General features: G+C 41.4%; 1 protein-coding gene across 5 annotated transcripts in view; it reads left to right on the top strand.

Annotated features, from left to right (window-relative positions):
• The window catches only part of ZFYVE9 (zinc finger FYVE-type containing 9), a 205675-nt gene that overhangs the window by 169974 nt on the left and 11762 nt on the right, over positions 1–23939 (top strand). For 4 of the 5 annotated variants that reach the window (XM_016918251.4, XM_016918269.4, XM_063817586.1 and 1 more), the window contains 2 exons: positions 21849–21999; positions 23774–23854. In XM_016918251.4, coding sequence (XP_016773740.1) covers positions 21849–21999; positions 23774–23854 — 232 coding nt within the window. The remainder of the gene's footprint in view (positions 1–21848; positions 22000–23773; positions 23855–23939) is intronic. The other variant, XM_016918259.4, reaches the window with a different exon arrangement.

Here is a 23939-nt window from a genome sequence, read left to right as displayed (position 1 = left end):
CAAAGTGCCTAGCAAAGAGGGGGTTAAAGCAGACTGATGGCTTTGTGGGATGTGAGGTTGTACTAAGACTGCTGGCTTCAAAATCCACTCAGAGGAATTTAGATTTTAATATGATAATTTATAAAGAGCTTTTATAGGTTCTTAAGCAGAAAAAGTGACTTAATGAAAGCAGGATTTTGGAAAACTGAGTTTGGTGGCTATATGGAAAATGAGGAGGGAGGGAGGGACTAAGGAAAGACTTTAAGCTTAGAAAGCTAGAAGATAGTACTTCTGACAGCATGGAAATTTTAATAAGCATTGTATGTAAAATTTCTAATCTCTTTTGTCAAGGCCATTAAAGATCCTTGTTGGTTAAGGTCACCTGGTTCATATATATATGTATTTTTTTGAGACAGAGTCTTGCTCTCGCTCTGTTGCCCAGCTGGAGTGCAGTGGTGGTGTGATCTCGGCTCACTGCAACCTCTGCATCCCAGGCTCAGGTGATCTTCCCACCTCAGCCTCCTGAGTAGCTGGGACTACAGGCACACACCATCATGTCCGGCCAAATTTTCTGTTAATAGGGATAGGATTTCCCCATGTTGCCCAGGCTGGTCTTGAACTCCTGGGCTCAAGCGATCTGCTTGCCTCAGCCTCCCAAAGTGCTTGGATTGCACCACTGCACTGGGCCTCATGTTGTTACAATGAGATTATTTTCACCATTGTATTAACTAATAATAAATATTTAGTATGTACCAGGCACTATTCTAAGCATATATGTATCTTTACACTAACTCTATGACATGAGTATGCTAACTACCTTTTTACAGATGAGGAAATTAAGATACAGAGAACTTAGCTGGGTGCCATAGTGAATGTGTATAGTCCTAGGTACAGGCTGAGGTGGGAGGATCACTTGAACCCAGGAGGTGGAGGCCAGCCTAGGCAACATAGCAAGACCCCATCTCTTAAAAAAGCAAAAAAAGACACATAGAACTTAAGTAACTTGCCCATGATTGTACAGCTAGCAAGTGGTGGAGCTGCCATCAAACCTGGGCTTTCTGATTCTGGTGTCCCTACTCTTAACCACTGCACTGTAGACTTTAGTTTAAATAATTACCAATTTAGTTTTAGGGGTGATGAGTTAAAGTGATTGTATGTGGTTCTATTTACATTTTGTATGTAACCAGATCACTGGCGTAGCTAGTACATGCACTTAAATACTGAAGTCTCATGGAACGGTAGAACTAAAATTACCTCTGGGGCATTTCCTAATATGTGACTAGTTTTTTGTTGTTGTTGTCATTGTTTTCTTTTTTGAGACAGGGTCTTGCTGTGTTGCCCAGGCAGGAGTGCAGTGGTGCAATCGTAGCTCACTGGTAGCCTCCTGGGATCAAGGGATTCCCCCACTTCAGCCCCTGAAGAAGCTGGGACTACAGGTGTGCACCACTACGCGCAGCTAATTTTTAAATTTTTTGTAGAGATGAGGTCTTACTGCATTGCCCAGGTTGGTCTTGAACTCTTGAGCTCAAGCAGTTCTTCTGCCTTGGCCTCCTCAAAGTGCTGAGATTACAAGCATGAGCCACCATGTCTGGCAATGACTGTTATTTAATATGTTTGTTTAAGATCAGAAAAATGATGAGCCATAGTGAAAGAAGAAGAGATGTTAGAATCAAATAGACCTTGGATTGAATTTTTTTTTTTTTTTTTTTGAGATGGAGTTTCACTCTTGTCACCCAGGCTGGAGTGTGGTGGCGCGATCTTGGCTCACTGCAACCTTCACCTCCTAGGTTCAAGCGATTCTCCTGCTTCAGCTTCCTGAGTAGCTGGGATTACAAGCGTGCACCACCACGCCCAGCTAATTTTTGTATTTTTGGTAGAGACAGGGTTTCACCATGTTGGCCAGGCTGGTCTCAAACTCCTGACCTTAGGTGTTCTGTCCTCCTCAGCCTCCCAAAGTGCTGGGATTATAGGCGTGAGCCACCACTCCCAGCTGGATTGATGTTTAATTACTAGCTGTATTACCTTAGTGGGTTAATCTCTCTTCTGGAATATGGGTATGCTCATATTGTGAAGTTTTGTGACATTTCAATCACGTGTCAAATAACTAGTGTTGTGTATTAGCCTGGTATACTATAATTGTACATAAATTGTATGCTATTGTTGTTGTGTTCATTTTTATAATTCAGATTAATTGTTCATATGGTTAATTTTTATTTTTATTTATTTATTTTTTTTTTAGATGGAGTCTCACTCCATCGCCCAGGCTGGAGTGCAATAGTACAATCTTGGCTCAGTGCAACTTTCGCTTCCTCGACTCAAGCAATTCTCCTGCCTCAGCCTCCTGAGTAGCTGAAATTACAGGCACACGCCACCATGCCCAGCTAATTTTTGTATTTTTAGTAGAGACAGGGTTTTGCTGTGTTGGCCAGGCTGGTCTCAAACTCCTGACCTTAGGTGATCTGTCCACATCAGCCTCCCAAAGAGCTGGGATTACAGACATGAGCCACCACACCTGGCTTCCTTTGGTTAACTTATTGAACTTGTGTTACAAACTTCTCATTTTCATGTGCTTGTAGGATGTATCTAACTTCCCAATATAGCCAAATTCCCTTAGGATGTACAGGGCATCTGGGTAAATCTATAAGAAGGTGAAGTGGCGAAGACTCAAAAAATCATTTAACAAAATATATATTGAATCTAACTGTAGGTATTTAATATAAGGAAAAGAAGACTATAAAGGAATAGCACAGCATCCACCATTAATATGCATAGGCTCTATTACACTTTGAGACTCATGAGGTTATTTGGTTATAGGATATACTTAACCCTAGGGTTCCCATAAGGATGTGGAACATGAACCATAGCTTGATAGTAGTACAGTGTCAGGCGTTTGTTACCTTTGACAGTCTTTGCAACAACCCATGTAGCATCTAACGTAGCTAATTGGGAGCATCTTTTTGGGCCTTCCTCCAGCCCCAGATAACTGCTCAAATGACAAGATTCACATCAGGCAGGTGTACGAGCTGTCCTGGCTTAGAAGTCTTATTCCTGACAGCAACCAATATCTCTTGGAAAAACTTCATAGGCATAGATTCCAGGGTGTCTCTAGGGGACTTGCTCTGCTACAAGAGTGACTATTGAAGTAAGACCAAAGTTATGGCTATCTATCAGGGGTGTACGGTTCTCCCTGTTCAAATATAATTTATTATCTTTCACTTTTGCCCATGTTGGAATAGTAAGGATTGATTGTATGGATTGAATTGTGTCCCTCTAAAGTTCATATATTGAAGTTGTAACCTCCCAGTACCTCAGAATATGACTTTATTTGGAGAGAGGGTCTTTACAAAGGTAATCAAGTTTAAATGAAGTCATTAGAGCAGGTCCAAATCCAATATGACTGGTGTCCTTATAAGAAGGGGAAATATGGAAACAGACACACATATAGGGAAGATGATGTGAAGAGACATAGGGAGAAGATGGCCAACTACAAGCCAAGGATAGAGGCCTGGAAACAGATCCTTCTTTCACAGCCCTCAGACGGAACTATCTCTGCTGATGTTGATTTTGGGCTTGATTTTGGACTTCTAGCCTCCAGAAATGTAAGACAATGCATTTCTGTTATTTAAGCCATCCAGCTTGTACTTTGATATAGCTGTGCAAGCATGCTATCACACCAGTCCACCTTAAACAACTAAATATCAAGACAAAGTATGATAAAAACAAAAGATAATGGGCAGAGAAGGTGAGTCTTCTGCTTACCCTATCTTACTGCCTGTAGTTTTCAGGCCATAGAGCGGGTAGGGGAAACCCAAACTGATTTAGAGGTCTCCCTGACTTGAGGAGACAGAGTTGAGAAATATAGAGAGCCCACGATGGTTAGAATTTGCAGGACCGATTGCCAGAAGTGTTTTAAAAATTCAGGAGATCTGGAAAGATTTCTGGAGTCTTAGCTGATTACTTACTAGTCAGTGTGTCTATACAAGAAAAGCACTGCAAAGAAATGGGTAGAACAATTCTCACAGGGCCAGGAATAGTTTGTATTCTTACCAGCCAGAGTGACAAAGGTTCTTGTACTACATGGGCCACATTATGTCTAATGACTCAAATTATGTACAGATTCAAACTGCTCTGATCCTACCTAATAAGCTTTAAAGAAAGCTTGAAAAGGATGAAAGAATGGGCACATTAAGGAGAGCTATGGAAGATATAAAAAAGACCCAAATCAAGCTTTAAGAAATGTAGGTGGCAAGGGGATGAAAAGTATGTTGGATGAAATTAAATGCAGATTAGACAATGCTGAAGAAAAAACTCGTGATCATGAAAACATAACAACAGAAATGATTCAAAATGAAACACAGAGAAAAGGCTGAAAAATTAAATGAACAGCACATCATCGAGTTGTGGAATGTCAGGCAGCCAAATTCTGTAATTGAAGTACCCAAAGGAGAGAAAAGGTGGTGGACCTAAAAAATATTTGAAGAAACAATGGTTAAAAAATTTCCAAATTTAATGAAAATTATAAACTTACAGATCCAAGAAGCTCAATGAACCCCAATTGCAAGAAACAGGATAAAAACTACATTAAGAAATGTTATGATCATAATCAAATTGTATAAAAATTCACATAAAGAGAACCTTAAAAGCAGCTTGAGGGAAGAAATCTTCCTTATATACTTAGGTATTTTGCAAATATAAAAATGACAGCATATTTCTCATGAAAACAATGCAAGTTGCAAGACAGTGCAGCAAAATCTTTAAAATGCTGAAAAGAAAAACTGTCATCCTATATTTTATACCCAGTAAAAATACGTTTTAAAAATGAAGGCAGGCTGGGCGCAGTGACTCACACCCATAATCCCAGCACTTTGGAAGGCCAAGGTGGGCGGATCACTTGAGGCCAAGAGTTCGAGACCAAACTGGCTAACATGATGAAAGCCCCATCTCTACTAAAAATACAAAAGTAGGCCAGGTGCTGTGGCTCACGCCTGTAATCCCAGTAGTTTGGGATGCCAAGGCGGGTGGATCATCTGAGCTCAGGAGTTCGAGACCACCTAGGGCAACGTGGTGAAACCTGGTCTCTACTAAAAATACAAAAAAATTAACCGGGTGTGGTGGCGTGCGCCTCTAGTCCCAGCCACTTGGGAGGCTGAGGCAGGAGAATCACCTGAACCCAGAAGGCAGAGGTTGCAGTGAGCCGAGATCCTGCCATTGCACTTCAGCCTGGGCAACAAGAGTGAAACTCCATCTCAAAAAAAAAAAAAAAGAAAAAGAAAACCACAGCCGGGTGCAGTGGCTGACGCCTGTAATCCCAACACTTTGGAAGGCCAAGGCGGGTGCATCACCTGAGGTCAGGCGTGTGAGACCAGCCTGGCCGACATGGTGAAACCCCGTCTCTACTAAAACACAAAAATTAGCTGGGCTTTGGTGGTGGGTGCCTGTAATCCCAGCTACTCGGGAGGCTGAGGCAGGAGAATTGCTTGAACCTGGGAGGTGGAGGTTGCACTGAGCCGAGATCACGCCACTGCACTCCACCCTGGGCGACAGAGTGAGACTGGTCTCAAAAAAAAAAAAAAAAAAAACTAAATGGGTAGAAAAGATAGCATAGTAATATTAATTAAAGCTGAAATGGCTATATTAATATCTAGGTTATTTCAGAACATATATTACAACCAGGGATAAAGAAATACATACCATATTTATAAAGGGATGAATTTATCAAAATGATACAACAATTTCAAAACATGTATCTAAATAACAGAGCTTCAAAATGCACAGTGAGAGAACTGGTAAAACAAAAGGTTAAATGGAGAAACCCACAATAATATTTGGAGATTTCAATAACTCTGTGTCACTAATTGAAGGAAGTAGTAAATAGAAAATCAGCGGGACTATGGAAAACTTGAAGAACACAGCCAATTTTACTTAATTGATTTTTATAAAATGCTCCACACAACAGCATCAGAATGCACATTCATTTCCAGTGCACACAGAACATTTACAAAATAGACCATTTTCTGTGGTGTAAAAGAGGTCTCAATAAATGTAAGATGATTCAAATCATACAGAATGTGGTCTGTGACCACACAGCTTTAAATAAGAAACCAATGCCAGAAAGATCTCTAGAAAATTCCCAAATATTTGGAAATAAAGTGTACATTTCCCAATAATCCATGGGTCAAAGAATAAACCAAAAGGAAAATTATAAAATATTTTGAACTGCTTGAAAATGAAAACATGAGATATAAAAATTGGGGATACAGCTAAAACAATGATTAGAGATAAATTTATAGCATTAAACCCTTGTATTAGAAAAAAAGGCCAGGTGCGGTGGCTCATGCCTGTAATCTCAGCACTTTGGGAGGTTGAGGTGGGGGGATCACTTGAGGTCAGGAGTTTGAGACCAACCTGGCCAACATGGTGAAACCCCACCTCTACTAAAAATACAAAAAAATTATCCGGGCATGATGGTGCATGTCTGTAATCCCAGGAGGTGGAGGTTGCGGTAACTCGAGATCACGCCATTGCACTCCAGCCTGGGTGACAGAGCAAGACTCTGTCTCAGAAAAAAAAAAAGAAAGAAAAAAAGACATCTCAAATCAGTGACCTACTCGTCTACCTTAAGTAATTAGACAACAAAGAGTAAATGAAATACAAAATAGAAGAAATAATAAAGATAAGCAATCCATAAAATAGAAGACAAAAACAATAAAGAAAATTAATGAAACCAAAAGCCAGTTCTTTGAGAAGAGCAATAAAATTGATAAACCTCTAGTTAGACTGATTAGATAGGGAAAGCACAAATTACCTTTTTAGGATGTAAAAGAGGGAAACTATCATTACAGGTCCGATAGACAGTATGAACATGTTTTGGTCAGTGTGCGTTCAACTTAGATAAAATAGGCAAATTATTTGAACAGTAAGTTTTCACAGCTCTCAAGATTAAATAGATAACCTAAATAGCCCTGTATTTATTAAAAGAATTGACTTTATTGTTTAAAACCTTCTCACAAAGAAAAGTCCTAGTTCAGATGGTTTCACTGGTAACTTAACAATGAAGGAAGAAATAACACCATTTCTGTGCAAACACACCAAGAAAATAGAAGAGAAGGAATCTTACTCTATGAGGTCAGCCTTATACTAATAACAAAACCAAAAAAAGACATTACAAAAAATGAAAACTATACATCATACCTCTCATGAAGTTATTTGCATAAATAGTTAACAAATTTTTAGTAAATCCACTCTAACAATACATAAAATAATAATGTATATTATGACTAAACATGGTTTATTTCAGGAATGCTAAGTTGGTTTAACATTCAAAACTCATTCCATAGTTTAGGATACAGGATCCTTTAACAGGATGAAAAAGGAAAACCATATGATACAGCAAAAGCAGTTGACGAAATCCTACTTCCATTCAAGATTAGAGAGAGCATGATTGTGTTTGTGTGTGTGTGTGTGTGTGTGTGTGTATATCTTGGCAATCTAAGAAGAGAACTTTCACAAGCTAATGATTATGAAAAATCTGTAACATCTCTAATGGTAACAGACTGAGTGCTTCCCCTTTAAGACTGGAAACAAGAACGGGATGTTCACTCCTGTTTTTATTGAGCATTGTAATGGAGCTTCTAGCCCATGTAATAAGGGGGAAAAAAAAAGAGTCATAAAATTATATATATAAAAAAAGACTGTCGGTATTCATGGATAACATGGCTGTCTATGTAGCAAATCCTTATGGAGTCTACAAAATGGCCACTAGATCTACTAAGTGAAGTTAGCAAAGTCGTGAGATTATTGTATAAAAATCAGTAGTATTTTGGTATACTAGCAATGAACAATTGAATATAGAAATTTAATAACGATACAGTAGGCCAGGTGTGGTGGCTCACACCTGTAATTCCAACACTTTGGAGGACAAGGTGGGCTGATTGCTTGAGCCCAGGAGTTCTAGACCAGCCTGGGCAACACGGCGAGAACCTGTCTGTACAAAAAATACAAAATTAGCCAGGTGTCATGGCACATGCCTGTAGTTCCAGCTACTCAAGAGGCTGAGGTGGGAGGATCTCTTGAGCCTAGGAGGCAGAGGTTGCAGTGAGCTGAGATTGTGTCACTGCACTTCACTCTGGGTGACAGAGTGTGACCCTGTCTCAAAGAAAAAACCACAACATCAAAAATATGACATAATTTGGGATAAATTTCTTAAATGATCTGTAATACTTATACACTGAAAACTACAAAATATTGTTACGAGAATTTAAAGACCTAAGTAGAGATATATAATATTTATGGATTGGTAGACTCAGTACTGTTAAGATTGCAGTTGTCCCCAAATTGATCTGTAGCTTCAACACAATCCCAATCAAAATACGAGTAGGCTTTTTTATAAATAAAAATTGGCTGGGCACAGTGGCTCACACCTGTAATCCTAACACTTTGGGAGGCCGATGCGGGCGGATCACCTGAGGTCAGGAGTTTGAGACCAGCCTGACCAACATGGTGAAACCCCATCTCTACTAAAAATACAAAATTAGCTGGGCGTGGTGGCGCATACCTGTAATCCCAGCTACTCAGGAGGTTGAGGCAGGAGAATCACTTGAACCCGGGAGGTGGAGGTTACAGTGAGCCGAGATCGCACCATTGTACTCCAGCCTGGGTAACGAGCAAAACTCCGTCTCAAAAAAAAAAATAAAATAAAAACAGATAAAAATTGAGGTACTGATCCTGAAATTTATATGGGGATGCAAAGAACCTAGAAGAGCCAAAACAACTTTGAAAAAGAACATAATAGCCAGGCGCGGTGGCTCAGGCCTGTAATCCCAGCACTTGGGGAGGCCAAGGTGGGCAGATCACGAGGTCAGGAGATCGAGACCATCCTGGCCAACATGGTGAAATCCCATCTCTACTAAAAATACAAAAATAAGCTGGGCATGGTGATGTGTGCCTGTAATCTCAGCTACTTGGGAGGCTGAGGCAGGAGAATCTCTTGAACCTGGGAGGCAGAGGTTGCAGTGAGCTGAGATTGCGCCATTGCACTCCAGCCTGGTGACAGAGAGGGGGAGATTCTGTCTCAAAAAAAAAAAAAAAGAGAGAGAGAAAAAGAAAATAATTCCAGGACTTCTTAGATGATGTTAAGACCTTCATTTTTTTTGACAGAGGTTCGCTCTTGTTGCCCAGGCTGGAGTGCAATGGTGCAATCTCAGCTCACTGCAACCTCCGCATCCTGGGTTCAAGTGATTCTCCTGCCTCATCCTCCCGAGTACCTGGGATTACAGGCACATGCCACCACACCCAGCTAATTTTGTATTTTTAGTAGAGACAGGGTTTCTCCATGTTGGCCAGGCTGGTCTCGAACTCCTGACCTCAGGTGATCCACCTACTTCGGCCTCCCAATGTGCTGGGATTACAGGCATTAGCCACCGTGCCCGGCTGTTAAGATGTATTTTAAAAGTAGAGTGATCAAAGCAGTATTGTTTGGGTGTAAATATATATGAATTGACCAATGGAACAGAACAGAGAGTCAAAACATAGATGCTTACAGATGCTCAATTGCTTTTCCATAAAGATGCCAAGGCAGTTCATTAGCAAAAGGATAATCTTTTGAACAAAAATGGTCTTTATAATTGTATAGCCAGTTGTCTGAAAAAGAAGATGAACCTCAACCTTTACCTCATACCATGTACAAAAATTAATTGGAAATGGTTCATAGATTTATACAGAGTTAAAACTAAAACTTCTGAAAGAAGACATAAGATAAAAATCTTAGTGACCTTTGGCTTGAAGGAGGGTGAGGGAACCATATATTACAAAGGGGCTCAAGGAAATTTTGGGGGGTGATTGCAAGTGCCTTTTTATGAGTATATGCACATGTCAGAATTCATCAAATTGTACACTTTAAATATGTGTAATTCATCAGTTATTTTAAATATAACTATAGAAGAAAATACATCATTTTTTTTTTCTGGTAACGTAATAGACGTTCAAACTTTGATCAGGTCACTGCAGTGATATAGCCAAAGAGTTAACCTATCGAAGTCTCACACAAAAAGGAACAAGGTTTTGTTAACTCTTTACTCAACACCGAAAAGATAGGAATAGAGAAGTTTATGTTGGTTGTGATACAAGAATCTGTGAAATCATGTATTTGTACAATTCTCCATCTTGTATAGGACAGGCTGAAAAATAGGCTGAATGGCCTCTTGAGATTCTTTCCCACTCTAAGCTTCTAAAATAGGAGTTTTGGTTTATTTTAATTTGAAACTACACATATTCTTCAGAGAAGTGTGAAATTACAAAAGCATAATTTCATAGGTTCTTTGTAGCACTGTCGAGAACAGATGGTGCTAAAATCTGTTTGAGGAATGTTTGATTCTCTGGCCTTCAAGGAATACATTTCTTTTAGGGAATTAGGAGCTGATAGTCCTCTTCTTAAAGGAATGAAAGGAGTTGGTCAAAGGTCCTCTGGAGAATAGTGCAGAGGAGAGAGATGATGTTCCATTGATTATTGGTATAGCTTTTCCTAGTTTATACATAAAAGACAGTATTTAACAATGGATATGTTCAAATAAAAGAATCTTCAAGAAGAAGCCCATGATGCTGTACCTCCACTGACTGCAAGAGGAGGCCACTGCTGAACCCCACATGCCCAGGATAGTACTGTCTTCTCTCTTGTGTACATGCCCATTGACAGGAGTGGTTCTACTACACTGGACTTCTAGTCAAACTCCTGGCTTTCCCTGTCTCCCAGAACTCATAACCTCGCTGCCATATTTGTCCTTGAGACCATCAGCTCTAATCTCATTGTGTTTATGTCAAGCACCACAAGAAGTTCTGGACTCCTAGGGCATCCCTCATTTATCGTAATTTAATTTCTATCTCCGTACACCCTCCTTTCTGACCCCATTTCGTATTCATTTTGGAAAACCCAAGATATTAATTCTTGTAAGTCTTATTTGCCTCTATACATTTCCTTGGTAATCTTATCCAGTTCTATGGGCTTAAATACTATTTCTAAGCTGACATCTTCCAAATGTTTGTTTTAGCCTAAATCTCTCTGCTGTTTTGTAGACTTGACTGTCTTACTGCCCACTTGACATCTCCACTTGCATACACATTTCAAGCTTAGCAAGTTCACCTTTGACATGGTCATCTTACAGGCTTCTCTATCTAAATTAATGACAGTGCTGTCATCTTTCCAGTTACCCAAGCCCAAAACTTTAGAGTCATCTTTGAATCTTCTTTTCCTCATTCCTTGATAGACAAATCTATCAGGAAATTCTGCTGCCTCTACTTTCTAAATATATCTATAATCCAGCTGCCTCTCAATCTTGGGACCAGTCTGGTCTCTGACCTAGATTTCTGCAGTGGCCTCCTAACTGGTCTTCCTATTAGTACCCTTGTCAGTCTGTTTTTAATGTAGCAGCCTAAGTGGTCTTTTCTTTTTCTTTTTTTTTTTTTTTGAGACAGAGTCTCGCTGTGTCGCCCAGTGGAGTGCAATGGCGCGATCTCGGCTCACTGCAACTTCCGCCTCCCGGGTTCAAGCGATTCTTCTTCCTCAGCCTCCCGAGTAGCTGGGACTACAGGCGTGCACCACCATGCCCGGCTAATTTTTGTATTTTTAGTAGAGACGGGGTTTCACTATATTGGCCAGGCTGGTCTCGAACTCCTGACCTTGTGACCTGCCCGCCTTGGCCTCCCAAAGTATTGGGATTACAGGAGTGAGCCACCATGCCCAGCCTGGTCCTTTCAAAACTAAGTCATATCATATCACTCCTCTGCTTAAAACCTTCCACAGATTTTTCATCCCAATCAGAATGACACAAGTCCTCTACACCATTTGTATTTCTCGACTCATTATCTCTGTGATCTCTTTTTTTCTTTTTTGGAGACAGAGTCTCGCTCTATCGCCCAGGCTGGAGTGCAGTGGCGCGATCTGAGCTCACTGCAAACTCTGCCTCCCAGGTTCACGCCATTCTCCTGCCTCAGCCTCCTGAGTAGCTGGGACTATAGGCGCCTGCCACCGCGCCCAGCTAATTTTTTGTATTTTTAGTAGAGACAGGGTTTCACCGTGTTAGCCAGGATGGTCTTGATCTCCTGACCTCGTGATCCGCCCATCTTGGCCTCCCAAAGTGCTGGGATTACAGGTGTGAGCCACCACGCCCGGCCCTCTGTGACCTCATTTTTTATAACTCTTCCTTTTCTGTCACTCAGCTCTGGCCACACTGTCCTCAGTGTTCCTTGAAATTCCAGGGCATGCTACCTTACTGCCCTCCAGGGCCTTGCACGTATCCCCATGCAGTGGGATAAAAGCCTTTGGCTTTTCCCTCACTTTTTTCAGTAAGACATCCCCTGACTCTCCTATTTAAAATTGTACCCACCAATACTCCCAGTCCTCCTTCCATGTTTTATTTTTCTCTGTAGCACTTGTCATTGTATAATAGTTTTATGTATTTTACTTATTTGTTTGTTGTTTTTGTCTCCTCCTCCTACACACAAGAATATAAGCTCTGTGAGGGCAGGAATTTGTTTGCTTGTCTACTACTGAATAAAGCAAGCACTAAAACAGTGTCTGGCACATATTAGATACTCAATGCCCATTGGCTAAATGAATAAGTATTTTCTAAATGAATGAGTGAAGGCAGCCTGGGCACATAGCGTGAGACCTCAGCTCTACAAAATAAAAGTAGGCCAGAGGGCCAGGCACTTTGCCTCATGCCTGTAATCCCAGCACATTGGGAGGCCAAGGAGGGAGGGTCACTTCAGGTCAGGTGTTTGAGAGCAGCCTGGCTATCATGGTGAAACCCATCTCTACCAAAAAATAACAAACATTAGGCGGGCATGGCAGCACATGCCTATAATCCCAGCTACTCGGGAGGCTGAGGCAGGAGAATCACTCCTGAGGTCCAGAGTTCACAACCACCCTGACTAACGTGGTGAAACCCCGTCTCTACTAAATACAAAAAAAAAAAAAAAAAAAAAAAAATAGCCAGGCGTGATGGCGCATGCCTGTAATCTGAGCTACTTGAGAGGCTGAGACAGGAGAATTGCTTGTACCTGGTTGGCGGAGATTGCAGTGAACTGAGATTGTGCCATTGCACTCCAGCCTGGGCAACAAGAGCAAGACTCAGTCTCAAAAAAAAAAAAAACACAAAAAAACAAATGAAAATAAAGATAGCTGGGCATAGTGGTACATAGCTATAGTCTGTGTACCTGGGAGGCTGAGGTGGGAGGCTCACTTGAGCCCAAGAGTTGGAGACTGCAGTAAGCTATGATTATGCCACTGCACTCCAGCCGGGGCAACAGAACAAGACCCTGTCTCAAAAACACACACACACACACACACACACACACACACACACAAACAAAAACAAAACAAACAAAACAGATTGAATGAAGACTCATAGTTGTCAATATGTAGATTCATAGGACTTGAAGATGGGGTCTAGCCTCTGGACACTAGTGAATTTCAGCTAACTGGAAGGGTACGTATTTACATTTTTCTTAAAATTACCCCAAGAAAGTATATTCTTCCACCTTTTCCATCGTTCTTCAGCTCAGTGTTTCTTTCTCAGTTCTAGTTCTGTTCCTCACTTATGCTGTTTCCTCTGTCCAAAATATTCTTTTTATATACCTGAGAGCCTTTAGCAAACCTCCCTAGAATTCTCCATCCCCTAGACAGTGTCACTGTTTTTCTCCTCCATTTTCCTGTTGTTCTTTATTTCTGTAACATGCACAGGATGATGGGTGTGAATCCTGTCCTCTGAATTGTGAGCCTCTTGAGGGCAGAGTGTCTTTCATGCTTCCCTGTATCCTTGTAGTTGTTCACTTTTCATAGATTTTTCACACCTTTGTACTGGATCTTCCTGTCTAAAGCCTTTGTTAATCACTTGATAAGGTTTGTAGAACTGAATCACTAAAACTTATTTTATTTGGCCGGGTACAGTGGCTCACGCCTGTTGTTCCAGCACTTTGGGAGGCTGAGGAGGGAGGATCACTTTAGCCCCAAGATTTGAAACCAGCCTTGGCAACATATTAAGAAAGACCCCATCCATACAAAATTAAAAATAAAAGAATTAGGCTGGGCGTGGTGGCTTACGCCTGTAATCCCAACACTTTGGGAGGCTGAGGCGGGCGGATCATGAGGTCAGGAGATCAGGACCATCCTGGCTAACATGGTGAAACCCTATCTCTACTAAAAATACAAAAAATTAGCTGGATGTGGTGGTGGGCCCCTGTAGTCCCAGCTACTCGGGAGACTGAGGCAGGAGAATGGTGTGAACCCGGGAGGCAGAGCTTGCAGTGAGGCTGAGGCAGGAGAATGTTGTGAACGTGGGAGGCAGAGCTTGCAGTGAGCCGAGATTGCACCACTGCACTCTAGCCTGGGCGACAGAGCGAGACTCCATCTCTAAAAAATTAAATAAATAAATAAATAAATACATAAAAAATAAAAGAATTAGCCAGGTGTGGTGGCACATACCTGTAGTCCCAACTTCTTGGGAGGTTGAGGTGGGAGGATCACCTGAGCCCCAGAGGTCAAGGCTGCAGTGAGCAGTGATCATGCCACTGTACCCCAGCCTGAACGAGAAGGCGAGACTGTCTCAAGAAATAAAAACGAAAACAGAAACTTATTTTATTAGATACCCAATCTATGTGACACTAATTACAAGTGAATCAAGATTTAAAAGAAAATCGTGCTAACCACATTAACTCTCAGTATAGTTTTATGACTATTACAAGCCATCCAAATCTATTCCTACTTATTCGGTTTACTAACTAGTATATTCAGCAAGTATTTATGGAGTGCCTGCCATGACAAAGGCCCTATGCTAAGCCTAACACATATACAAATTGTATCCACTCCTCAAGACTCTGTTTAAACTCCTCTATAAATCCTTTCCAGTTCAAATCGAAAGGCTAAATAGTCATTTTTTAAACATGAGATCTCAGAGAGGAAATTGAAGTACATGATGTGTTAACTGAAAGATGGATTAGGTGTTATAACTCTTCACACACTTCTGCAGCATAATCATTCATAGAACTGTGTTCTTTTAATTGGCTCCTGTGATTTTTCCGGGACTCCAAGGGTGGGAAACACCGGGAGGTAAAGCTCGTGCTGTTTCACTTGATGTGCTAAAATGGTTCTTTTGAGATAATGCTCCTGTAGCATTTAGCTCAGCTTGCTCAGTGCCTGGCTCATGGTTGGTGCTCTGGAAATGTTACGTACTTTGCACATTCTGTTGTTACAGCAGTTGTTTCTCTGCCTTTTACTGGTATGTCATTCTCAATAATTTGTAAACTTTTAGGAAAGGTCCTTAATTTCATTATCTTATAAGAGGTATAGGAGCTACCTGGTTGAATTATTTGCTGCTGATTTTAAGGTTGCTTTAAGGTTCAGTAGGCAGGGTAGGGAAGATGAGCATACAAATTTTATTTAACAAATTGTTTGTTAAAAGAGTACTTATTATATGTTTGATGCTGTCCTAAGCACTTTGTAAATATTAATTTATCTAACTCTCATAACTCTATGAAATAGTTACTTTTATTATCACATTTTATAGAAGAGGGTCCTGGGACACAGAGAGGTTAAGTAAGTTTACTAAAGACACACAGATAGTTACGAGCAAGGCCAGTATTCAGATACTGTTGGTCGAAGGCCAGGCATGGTGGATCATGCCTGTAATCCCAGCACTTTGGGAGGTCAAGGTGGGTGGATCACCTAAGGTCAGGAGTTCAAGACCAGCTTGACCAACATGGTGAAACCCTGTCTCTACTCAATACCAAAAAAAAAAAAAAAAAAATAGCTGGACATGGTGGCACATGCCTGTGCCTGTAATCCCAGCTACTTGAGAGGCTGAGGCAGGAGAATCACTTGAACCCAGGACGTGGAGGTTGCAATGAGCCAAGACTGCACCATTGCACTCCAGCCTGGGCAACAAGAGTGAAACTCCATCTCAAAAACAAACAAGGCCGGGCACAGTGGCTCATGCCTGTAACCCAGCACTTTGGGAGGCTGAGGTGGGTGGATCACCAGGTCAGGAGATAGAGACCATCCTGGCTAACATGGTGAAACCCCATCTCTACTAAAAATACAAAAATTAGCTGGGCATGGTGGCATGCACCTGTAGTCCCAGCTACTCGGGAGGCTGAGGTAGGAGAATCGCTTGAACCCAGGAGGCGAAGTTTGCAGTGAGCCGAGATTGCACCACTACACTCCAGCCTGGTGACAGAGTGAGACTCTGTCTCAAAAATAAACAAACAAAAATACTGTTGGTCTTGCAATTAAGCATTATTCAAGGTTGAATGTGAATGATGGCATATAAAAAGTACAGAGAATGTGCTATGGCATTTCAAAGAAGGTAATGGTCACATTAATGTCTCATTGGGGGTTACAGAAGTCTTCATGCTGGCCAGGCGCGGTGGCTCACGCCTGTAATCCTAGCACTTTGGGAGGCTGAGTCGGGCAGATCACAAGGTCAGGAGTTCGAAACCAGATTGGCCAATATGGTGAAACCCCATCTCTATTAAAAATACAAAAATTAGTGGGGCGTGGTGGCGTGTGCCTGAAGTCCCAGCTACTCAGGAGGCTGAGGCAGAAGAATTGCTTGAATCCGGGAGGCAAGAGGTTGCAGTGAGCCGAGATGGTGCCACTGCACTCCAGCCTGAGCGACAGAGGGAGACTTGTCTCAGAAAAAAAAAAAAAAAAAAGTCTTCATGCTGAAATTGGCATTTTCAGGGGACTACTTTTTCAGGTGCTTGGCCATAGGAGAAGAAAAGGGAAGGTAGGCCGGGCGCGATGGCTCACGCATGTGATCCCATCACTTTGGGAGGCCGAGGTGGGTGGGTCACTTAAGCTCAGGAGTTTGAGACCAGCCTGGCCAAGATGGTCAAACTCCGTCTCTACTAAATACAAAGAATTAGCCCGGGTGGTGGCGGGCGCCTGCAGTCCCAGCTACTTGGGATGCTGAGGAAGGAGAATCGCATGAACTCAGGAGGCAGAGGCCGCAGTGAGCCAGGACCACACCACTGCACTCCAGCCTGGCCAACAGAGCAAGACTCTGTCTCAAAAAGAAAAAAAAAAAAAAAACCCAAAAAGAAAATAGTAATGCAAAGCCTCAGGGATGGGAAATGGTAGGCCATCAGGAAGTAGTCCTGCATGTAAGCAGCATGTAAGGATACTGTAGGAGGGAGGCAAGATTTGGGGTTAGAGCATAGGAAGCTTGAGATTCTGAATGGAGGACAAGCTGGAGAAGATGTGACATAGAGCTGTGCTTTGATAAGTACGAAAACATTGTATGTGATGAATCAGAACTGATAGAGATTCACTGTAGGAAAACCAGTTACAAGGTCATTATGTCCAGAAAAGAGGCAATTAGGCCTTGAACTATGGTGAAAATAGGTATAGATACAAGAACATTACAGAATTTGAATTGACAGCAGAATAACACAACCAAAATGGATAGTCAAATATTTATATCATTATATGACTAGTGTAAGTTTGTTTTATGGTCAGTAAGGTCCTTTGAATCTCTTGAAAACTCTGCTCTTGTTGTAACTGAGCATTATCTTAAGAGAAAATATATTCATTTATCTCTAAAGAAATATGAAGTTTCTTTCATTGGACTTGTAATTTACATCCAAGGAAATGATTTCCTTTGAGGCCAGCTAATTTATTCAGAATGTCTGGATTGAAAATGTTTCTTAGTCTGCTTAGTGTAGACAAAATTAGAAACCACTTTAGCCTAATGATTCGGAAGAAATGATTTCTTTAAAATTGTGATCATCTCAGTTTCTTTCATGTGATACAAATGTAAATTGCAAATGAGAACCTAAATGTGTCTGTCAGTTGGCTTTGCTAAGCAGAAATCTTCTAGCTGACTCATCCTATTTACAGAAGAATTATTTCAAAGTAACCTTTGGAAAACCTGGGTAGAAGTGGTTTGGATTAGTGAGGTTGATAAATATCAGTGTAAGAGGAGTATTCAATTATAGTTTGGATACCTCTGGTGCTTTGGAAGAGTTATAACAAAATAAAGCCAAGAGATGATGATGATGCCTTAGAGTTGTATGGATACAATACCTAGGAGTAAATTTAACCAAGGAAGTAAAAGACTTGTACCCTGAGAACTACAAAACGTTGCTGAAAGTAATTAAAGACCTGTGTAAATGGAAAGATGTTCCATGGATTAGAAGACTTAATATTGTTAAGATGTCAATATTAAAAGTGATCTACAAATGATTCATTGCAAGCCGTATCAAAATTTCAATGGCCTTTTTGCAGCAATGGAAAAGCCAATATTCAAATCATCTGTAATTGCAAGGGGCCCTGAATAGCCCTTCGTGGATGTTCTTGAAAAAAGAAGAACAAAATTGGTGGATTTATACTTCTCAATTTTAAAACTTACCCTTACCTCACATTATATATAAAAACTGACTCAAAACAATCAACCAACAAACTAAATATAAGAGCTAAAACCATAAAGCTATTAGATGAAAACAGTAATCTTTCGTGACCTTGGATTTGGCATTGGATTCTTAGATATGACCCCAAAAGCACAAGCAACAAAAGAAAAAAAAATAGATGAATTGGATTTAATAAAAATTAGAAATTTTGTGCATCCAAGGACATTAGCAAGAAAATGAAAAGACAACCTATAAAATGGGAGAAAATATTTTCAGATCATATCTCTCATAAGGGTCTTAAGAATTCTTACATATCGGCCAGGCGCGGTGGCGCATGCCTATAATCCCAGCACTTTGGGAGGCCAAGGCGGGCGGATCATGAGGTCAGGAGATCGAGACCATCATGGTTAATATGGTGAAATCCCGTCTCTACTAAAAATACAAAAAATTAGCCGGGCATGGTGGCCAGCACCTGTAATCCCAGCTACTCAGGAGGCTGAGGCAGGAGAATGGCGTGAACCTGGGAGGTGGAGCTTGCAGTGAGCCTAGATCGCGCCACTGCACTCCAGCCTGGGTGACAGAGCGAGACTGTCTCAAAAACAAAACAAAACAAAAAATTCTTTCGTGTCAACAGCAAAGACAGCAAGGCAAAGTGGGTATGTGCCTGTAGTTCCAGCTACTTGGAAGGATAAGGTGAGAGGATCAGTGTCAACCTGGATAACATAACATGACATAACATAGCACCATAGTCTCTAAAAAAAAGACAACCCAGTTAAAAAATGGGCAGGCCAGGTGCGATGGCTCACGCCTATAATCCCAGCACTTTGGAAGCCAAGGTGGGCAGACCACTTGAGGTCGGGAGTTCGAGACCAGCCTGACCAACATGGAGAAACCCCATTTCTACTAAAAACACAAAATTAGTGGGTGTGCTGGCACATGCCAGTAATCTCAGCTACTCGGGAGGCTGAGGCAGGAGAATCACTTGAACCTGGGAGCTGGAGGTTGCGGTGAGCTGAGATAGTGTCACTGCACTCCAGCCTGGGCAACAAGAGCGAAACTCCATCTCAAAAAAGGAATAAAAGAATGGCTGCTCCATAGGCAGAGCAGTGTCATGGGCTGCCTGACTGAGTATATTTACGGTATTTCCTGATTATATGCTAAACAAAGGGTTTTCTGGGAAAGGGGTGGGGAATTCCTGGAACTGAGGGTTCCTTCCTTTTTAGATCATATAGGGTAACTTCCTGACATTGCCATGGCATTTGTAAAACTGTCATGCATGGGTGGGAGCGTCTTTTAGCATGCTAATGCATTATAATTAGTGGTAATGAGCAGTGAGGACCTCCAGTGGTCACTTTCATCACCATCTTGGTTTTGGTGGGTTTTGGCTAGCTTCTTTACAGCATTCTGTTTTTATCAGTGGGGTCTTTGTGACCTGTATCTTGTGCTTTCCTCCTATCCTAAGAATGCCCAACCTCCTGGGATGCAGCACAGCAGGTTTCAGCCTCATTTTACCCAGCCCCTGTTCAAGATGGAGTCAAAGAACTCTGACAGCACTACAACTTTTTTATTTTATTTTTATTTTTTGAGATAGAGTCTCCCTGTGTTCCCCAGGCTGGAGTGTAGTAGCGCAATCTTGGCTCACTGCAGCCTCCACCTGTTGGGGTAAAGTGATTCTCCTGCCTCAGCCTCCCGAGTAGCTGGAATTACAGGCACCCGCCACCACACCCAGCTCATTTTTTTGTACTTTTAGTAGAGATGGGGTTTTACCATGTTGGCCAGGCTGGTCTCGAACTCCTGACCTCAAGTGGTTCACCCACCTCAGCCTCCTAAAGTGCTGGGATTACAGGTGTGAGCTACCGGGCCTGGCCCGCAACACTACAGCTTATAGGAGGAAGAGGGGAGTAAAACAAAATAAGTTTCCAGTTAGATGTTTAAAGGCTCAATTTTAAAGGATTAGATCAGAAAGTTGGACAAATGGGATGACATGAAGGAAAAAATGGGAAATAAAAACAAATTATCATTAACCCAGAGCTGGGCTAGGTGGCATGTGCCTATATAATCCCAGCCATTCAAGAGGCTGAGGTGGGAGGATCACCTGAGCCAAGGAGCTTGAATCCAGCCTGGACAACATAGTGAGATCCCTGTCTCTTAAAAAAAAAAAAAAGTGTCGGCCGGGTGCAGTGGCTCACGCCTGTAATCCCAGCACTTTGGGAGGCCGAGGTGGGCGGATCACGAGGTCAGGAGATCGAGACCATCCTGGCTAACATGGTGAAACCTTGTCTCTATAAAAATACAAAAAAATTAGCTGGGCGTGGTAGCAGGCACTTGTAGTCCCAGCTACTCCGGAGGCTGAGGCAGGAGAATGGCGTGAACCCAGGAGGCGGAGGTTGCAGTGAGCCAAGATCGAGCCACTGCATTCCAGCTTGGGCAACAGAGAGAGACCCTGTCTCAAAAAAAAAAGGTGTCAAACTCTTTATTTTTTTTTATTTTTTTTTTGAGACAGAGTCTTGCTCTTTCCCCAGGCTGGAGTGCAGTGGCGCGATCTTGGCTCACTGCAAGCTCCGCCTCCCAGGTTCACGCCATTCGCCTGCCTCAGCCTCCTGAGTAGCTGGGACAACAGGCATCTGCCACCATGCCCAGCTAAATTTTTTTGTATTTTTAGTAAAGACGGGGTTTCACCATATTAACCAGGATGGTCTCGATCTCCTGACCTCGTGATCCGCCTGCCTCGGCCTCCCAAAGTGCTGGGATTATAGGCATGAGCCACCGTGCCTGGCCCCAAACTCTTTATAGAAATAAATAACAACAAATGATCATTAACCTGTTTCAGCCAGGGGTTGGAGTTTAACATCAAGGTGAGTTCTTACGTATTACATGCAAAACAGTGGCCCATGAATTTTTTTTTTTTTTGGATTAGGTCAGAATTATCATGTTAAATCTTTTGAGAAGAATAAAGCAAAATATTAGTAACTAATTTCATTGAAGATCTCAAACATAAGTTAGTAAAATTAAGAAACAATTTGAATTTCATATGTTTTTAGAGGAAAGTTCACTCCTTTGGAAGTTGAAAAAGAAAGCAGATGTACTTAAATATGGGACATTCTTTTGAACTTAGAATTTCAGATTATATATCCTCAGAGAATCCAGTATATAGGAGAAACTACAATTAGCTAAACTAATTTTAGCTACTTGAGTTCAATTCAGCAATAAGACAAAAAGTGAATGCAAAATGTATCATGTGCTTATTAGGTCATAGTACAAATCGCTTATAAAATGTACAGGGAATTTTTGTGTACATTGATTTGTTAATGGTGACTGATTTTTTTACTTTGTTTCATTATTTGGTGGCCCTTTTTGTCACTTTAATACGTAATATTCTGTTAGTTTTGTTTTTGAGAAGATGGAGTTGCACCATGTCAGACAGAAAAATGCCCATTCTTGTCAGAATAAGGTTATCTCTTTGATTGCAGATGATGAAAGCCATGAACAAGTCCAATGAGCATGTCCTGGCAGGAGGTGCCTGCTTCAATGAAAAGGCAGACTCTCATCTTGTGTGTGTACAGAATGATGATGGAAACTATCAGACCCAGGCTATTAGTATTCACAATCAGCCCAGAAAAGGTGAGCATTTGAGCTGGTTGAGATTATGATAATGGAAAATTATACTGGACTTGGACAGTTAGATACCTCAGTCCCGTAACACTCACTTTCTAGATAGGTGACCACAAACAAATTAATTAACCTTTCCAACCATATTCTTCAGGATTATGTTGACTCCCCAAGTGGCCAGACTCAGAGTTGCAAATGGGATATGTGTTATTGAGGGAAAAATTTTGAAAATATGCCCTTAGGAGGGAGGGATAGCATTAGGAGAAATACCTAATGTAAATGACGAGTTGATGGGTGCAGCAAAACTAACATGGCATGTGTATACGTATGTAACAAACCTGCATGTTGTGCACATGTACCCTAGAACTTAAAGTATAATAATTAAAAAAAAAAAAAAAGAAAGAAAATATGCCCTTAGGATATTGACAAGGGCCAGCACTGGCATTTGAAGGCACGACTAGGCCCCATAATGACAGTATGTTTAGGTAAATTTGAAGCTTGTTGGATGGCCATTCCCACAGAATGCTAATTAACTTGACAGGATTCTGAAGGAGGTTTCAGTGCTATTCAGAATGTGGTCTCCACACCCCAGATTCACTAATCAAAATTTGCATTTTAACGAGATCTCTGTGTGATTCAAGTGCACATTCGACTTTGAGAAGCATTGCTCAAGAGGCGTTACCCAAAGTGTTTTCTCAGGCACCATGGTGTTAAAAACTGTTCACATGAAAAAATAAGTCTTGTTTAATAGATTTAATCTAAGAAACCCTGTGTTAGGCCAGCCGCGGTGGCTCATGCCTGTAATCCCAGCACTTTGGGAGGCCAAGACGAGAGCATCATTTGAGCTAAGGAGTTCAAGACAAGCCTGGGCAACATAGCAAGACCCTGTCTCTTAAAAAAAAAAAAAAAGCTGGGCATGGTGGCTCACGCCTGTAAACCCAACACTTTGGGAGGCCGAGGTGGGTGGATCACCTAAGGTCAGGAGTTCAAGACCAGCCTGACCAACGTGGTGAAACCTCATCTTTACTAAAAATACAAAAGAGTTAGCGGGGCATGCTGGCACATGCCTGTAGTCCCAGCTACTCGGGAGGCTGAGGCAGGAGAATGGCGTGAACCCAGGAGGTGGAGCTTGCAGTGAGCAGAGATAGCACCACTGCACTTCAGCCTGGGTGACAGAGCGAGACTCCGTCTCAAAAAAAAAAAAAAAACTTAGCAGATAAAATAGTTGGCAACCATATTTCTATCTTCAGAATATATTTGATCTAAAAAAATCTGAAAATCAATGGATTAGATTGGGGGTGGCAAACTTTTTTTGTGAAGGGCCAAATGATAAATATTTTAGACTTTGCAAGCTGTGGTTTTTGTCAACAACTATTCGGCTCTAGTATTATAGTGCAAAAACTGCCATAGACGATAAGTAAATGAATGGACATGGCTGTGTTTCAATAAAATTTTATTTACAAAAGCAGGCTGGAGGCCAAGCAGGCTATAGCTTGCCAACCCCCTGACCTCAACCATTAAGATTCCTTTTCTTGTAAGATACTTGGATTCTTAATTAGAGGAAGAACAAAACAAAATGGGGGAGTGTTTCTTAAAACCTAGTTCCCAAAGCTGTTGTAAGCATCAGAATTGTTGGTTACATGTTTATTGTGGAATATAGATTTGATTTTTTAAAATTTTCTGTGTGATGATGGTCGGAATTCTCAACTTCTGAATATTTTGTTATTATTCTCAATCCCTCCAGCTTAGGGTCTGTCTTACTAAACTATTTCTATTGCTGTTTTAGTGACTGGTGCCAGTTTCTTTGTGTTCAGTGGCGCTCTGAAATCCTCTTCTGGATACCTTGCCAAGTCCAGTATTGTGGAAGGTAAAGAATGAATTGTTCAGTCCTCATAATAAGGACTGAACTTATGTACATAAAGGGAATCCTTTACACTTCTGCTGTAGATGTC

This window comes from Pan troglodytes, chromosome 1, assembly GCF_028858775.2.
Source record: "Pan troglodytes isolate AG18354 chromosome 1, NHGRI_mPanTro3-v2.0_pri, whole genome shotgun sequence".
In the NCBI taxonomy this organism is placed as follows: domain Eukaryota; kingdom Metazoa; phylum Chordata; class Mammalia; order Primates; family Hominidae; genus Pan; species Pan troglodytes.
The sequence above is the reverse complement of the archived record's forward strand: the minus strand, read 5'-3'. Positions and strand labels throughout refer to the sequence as shown.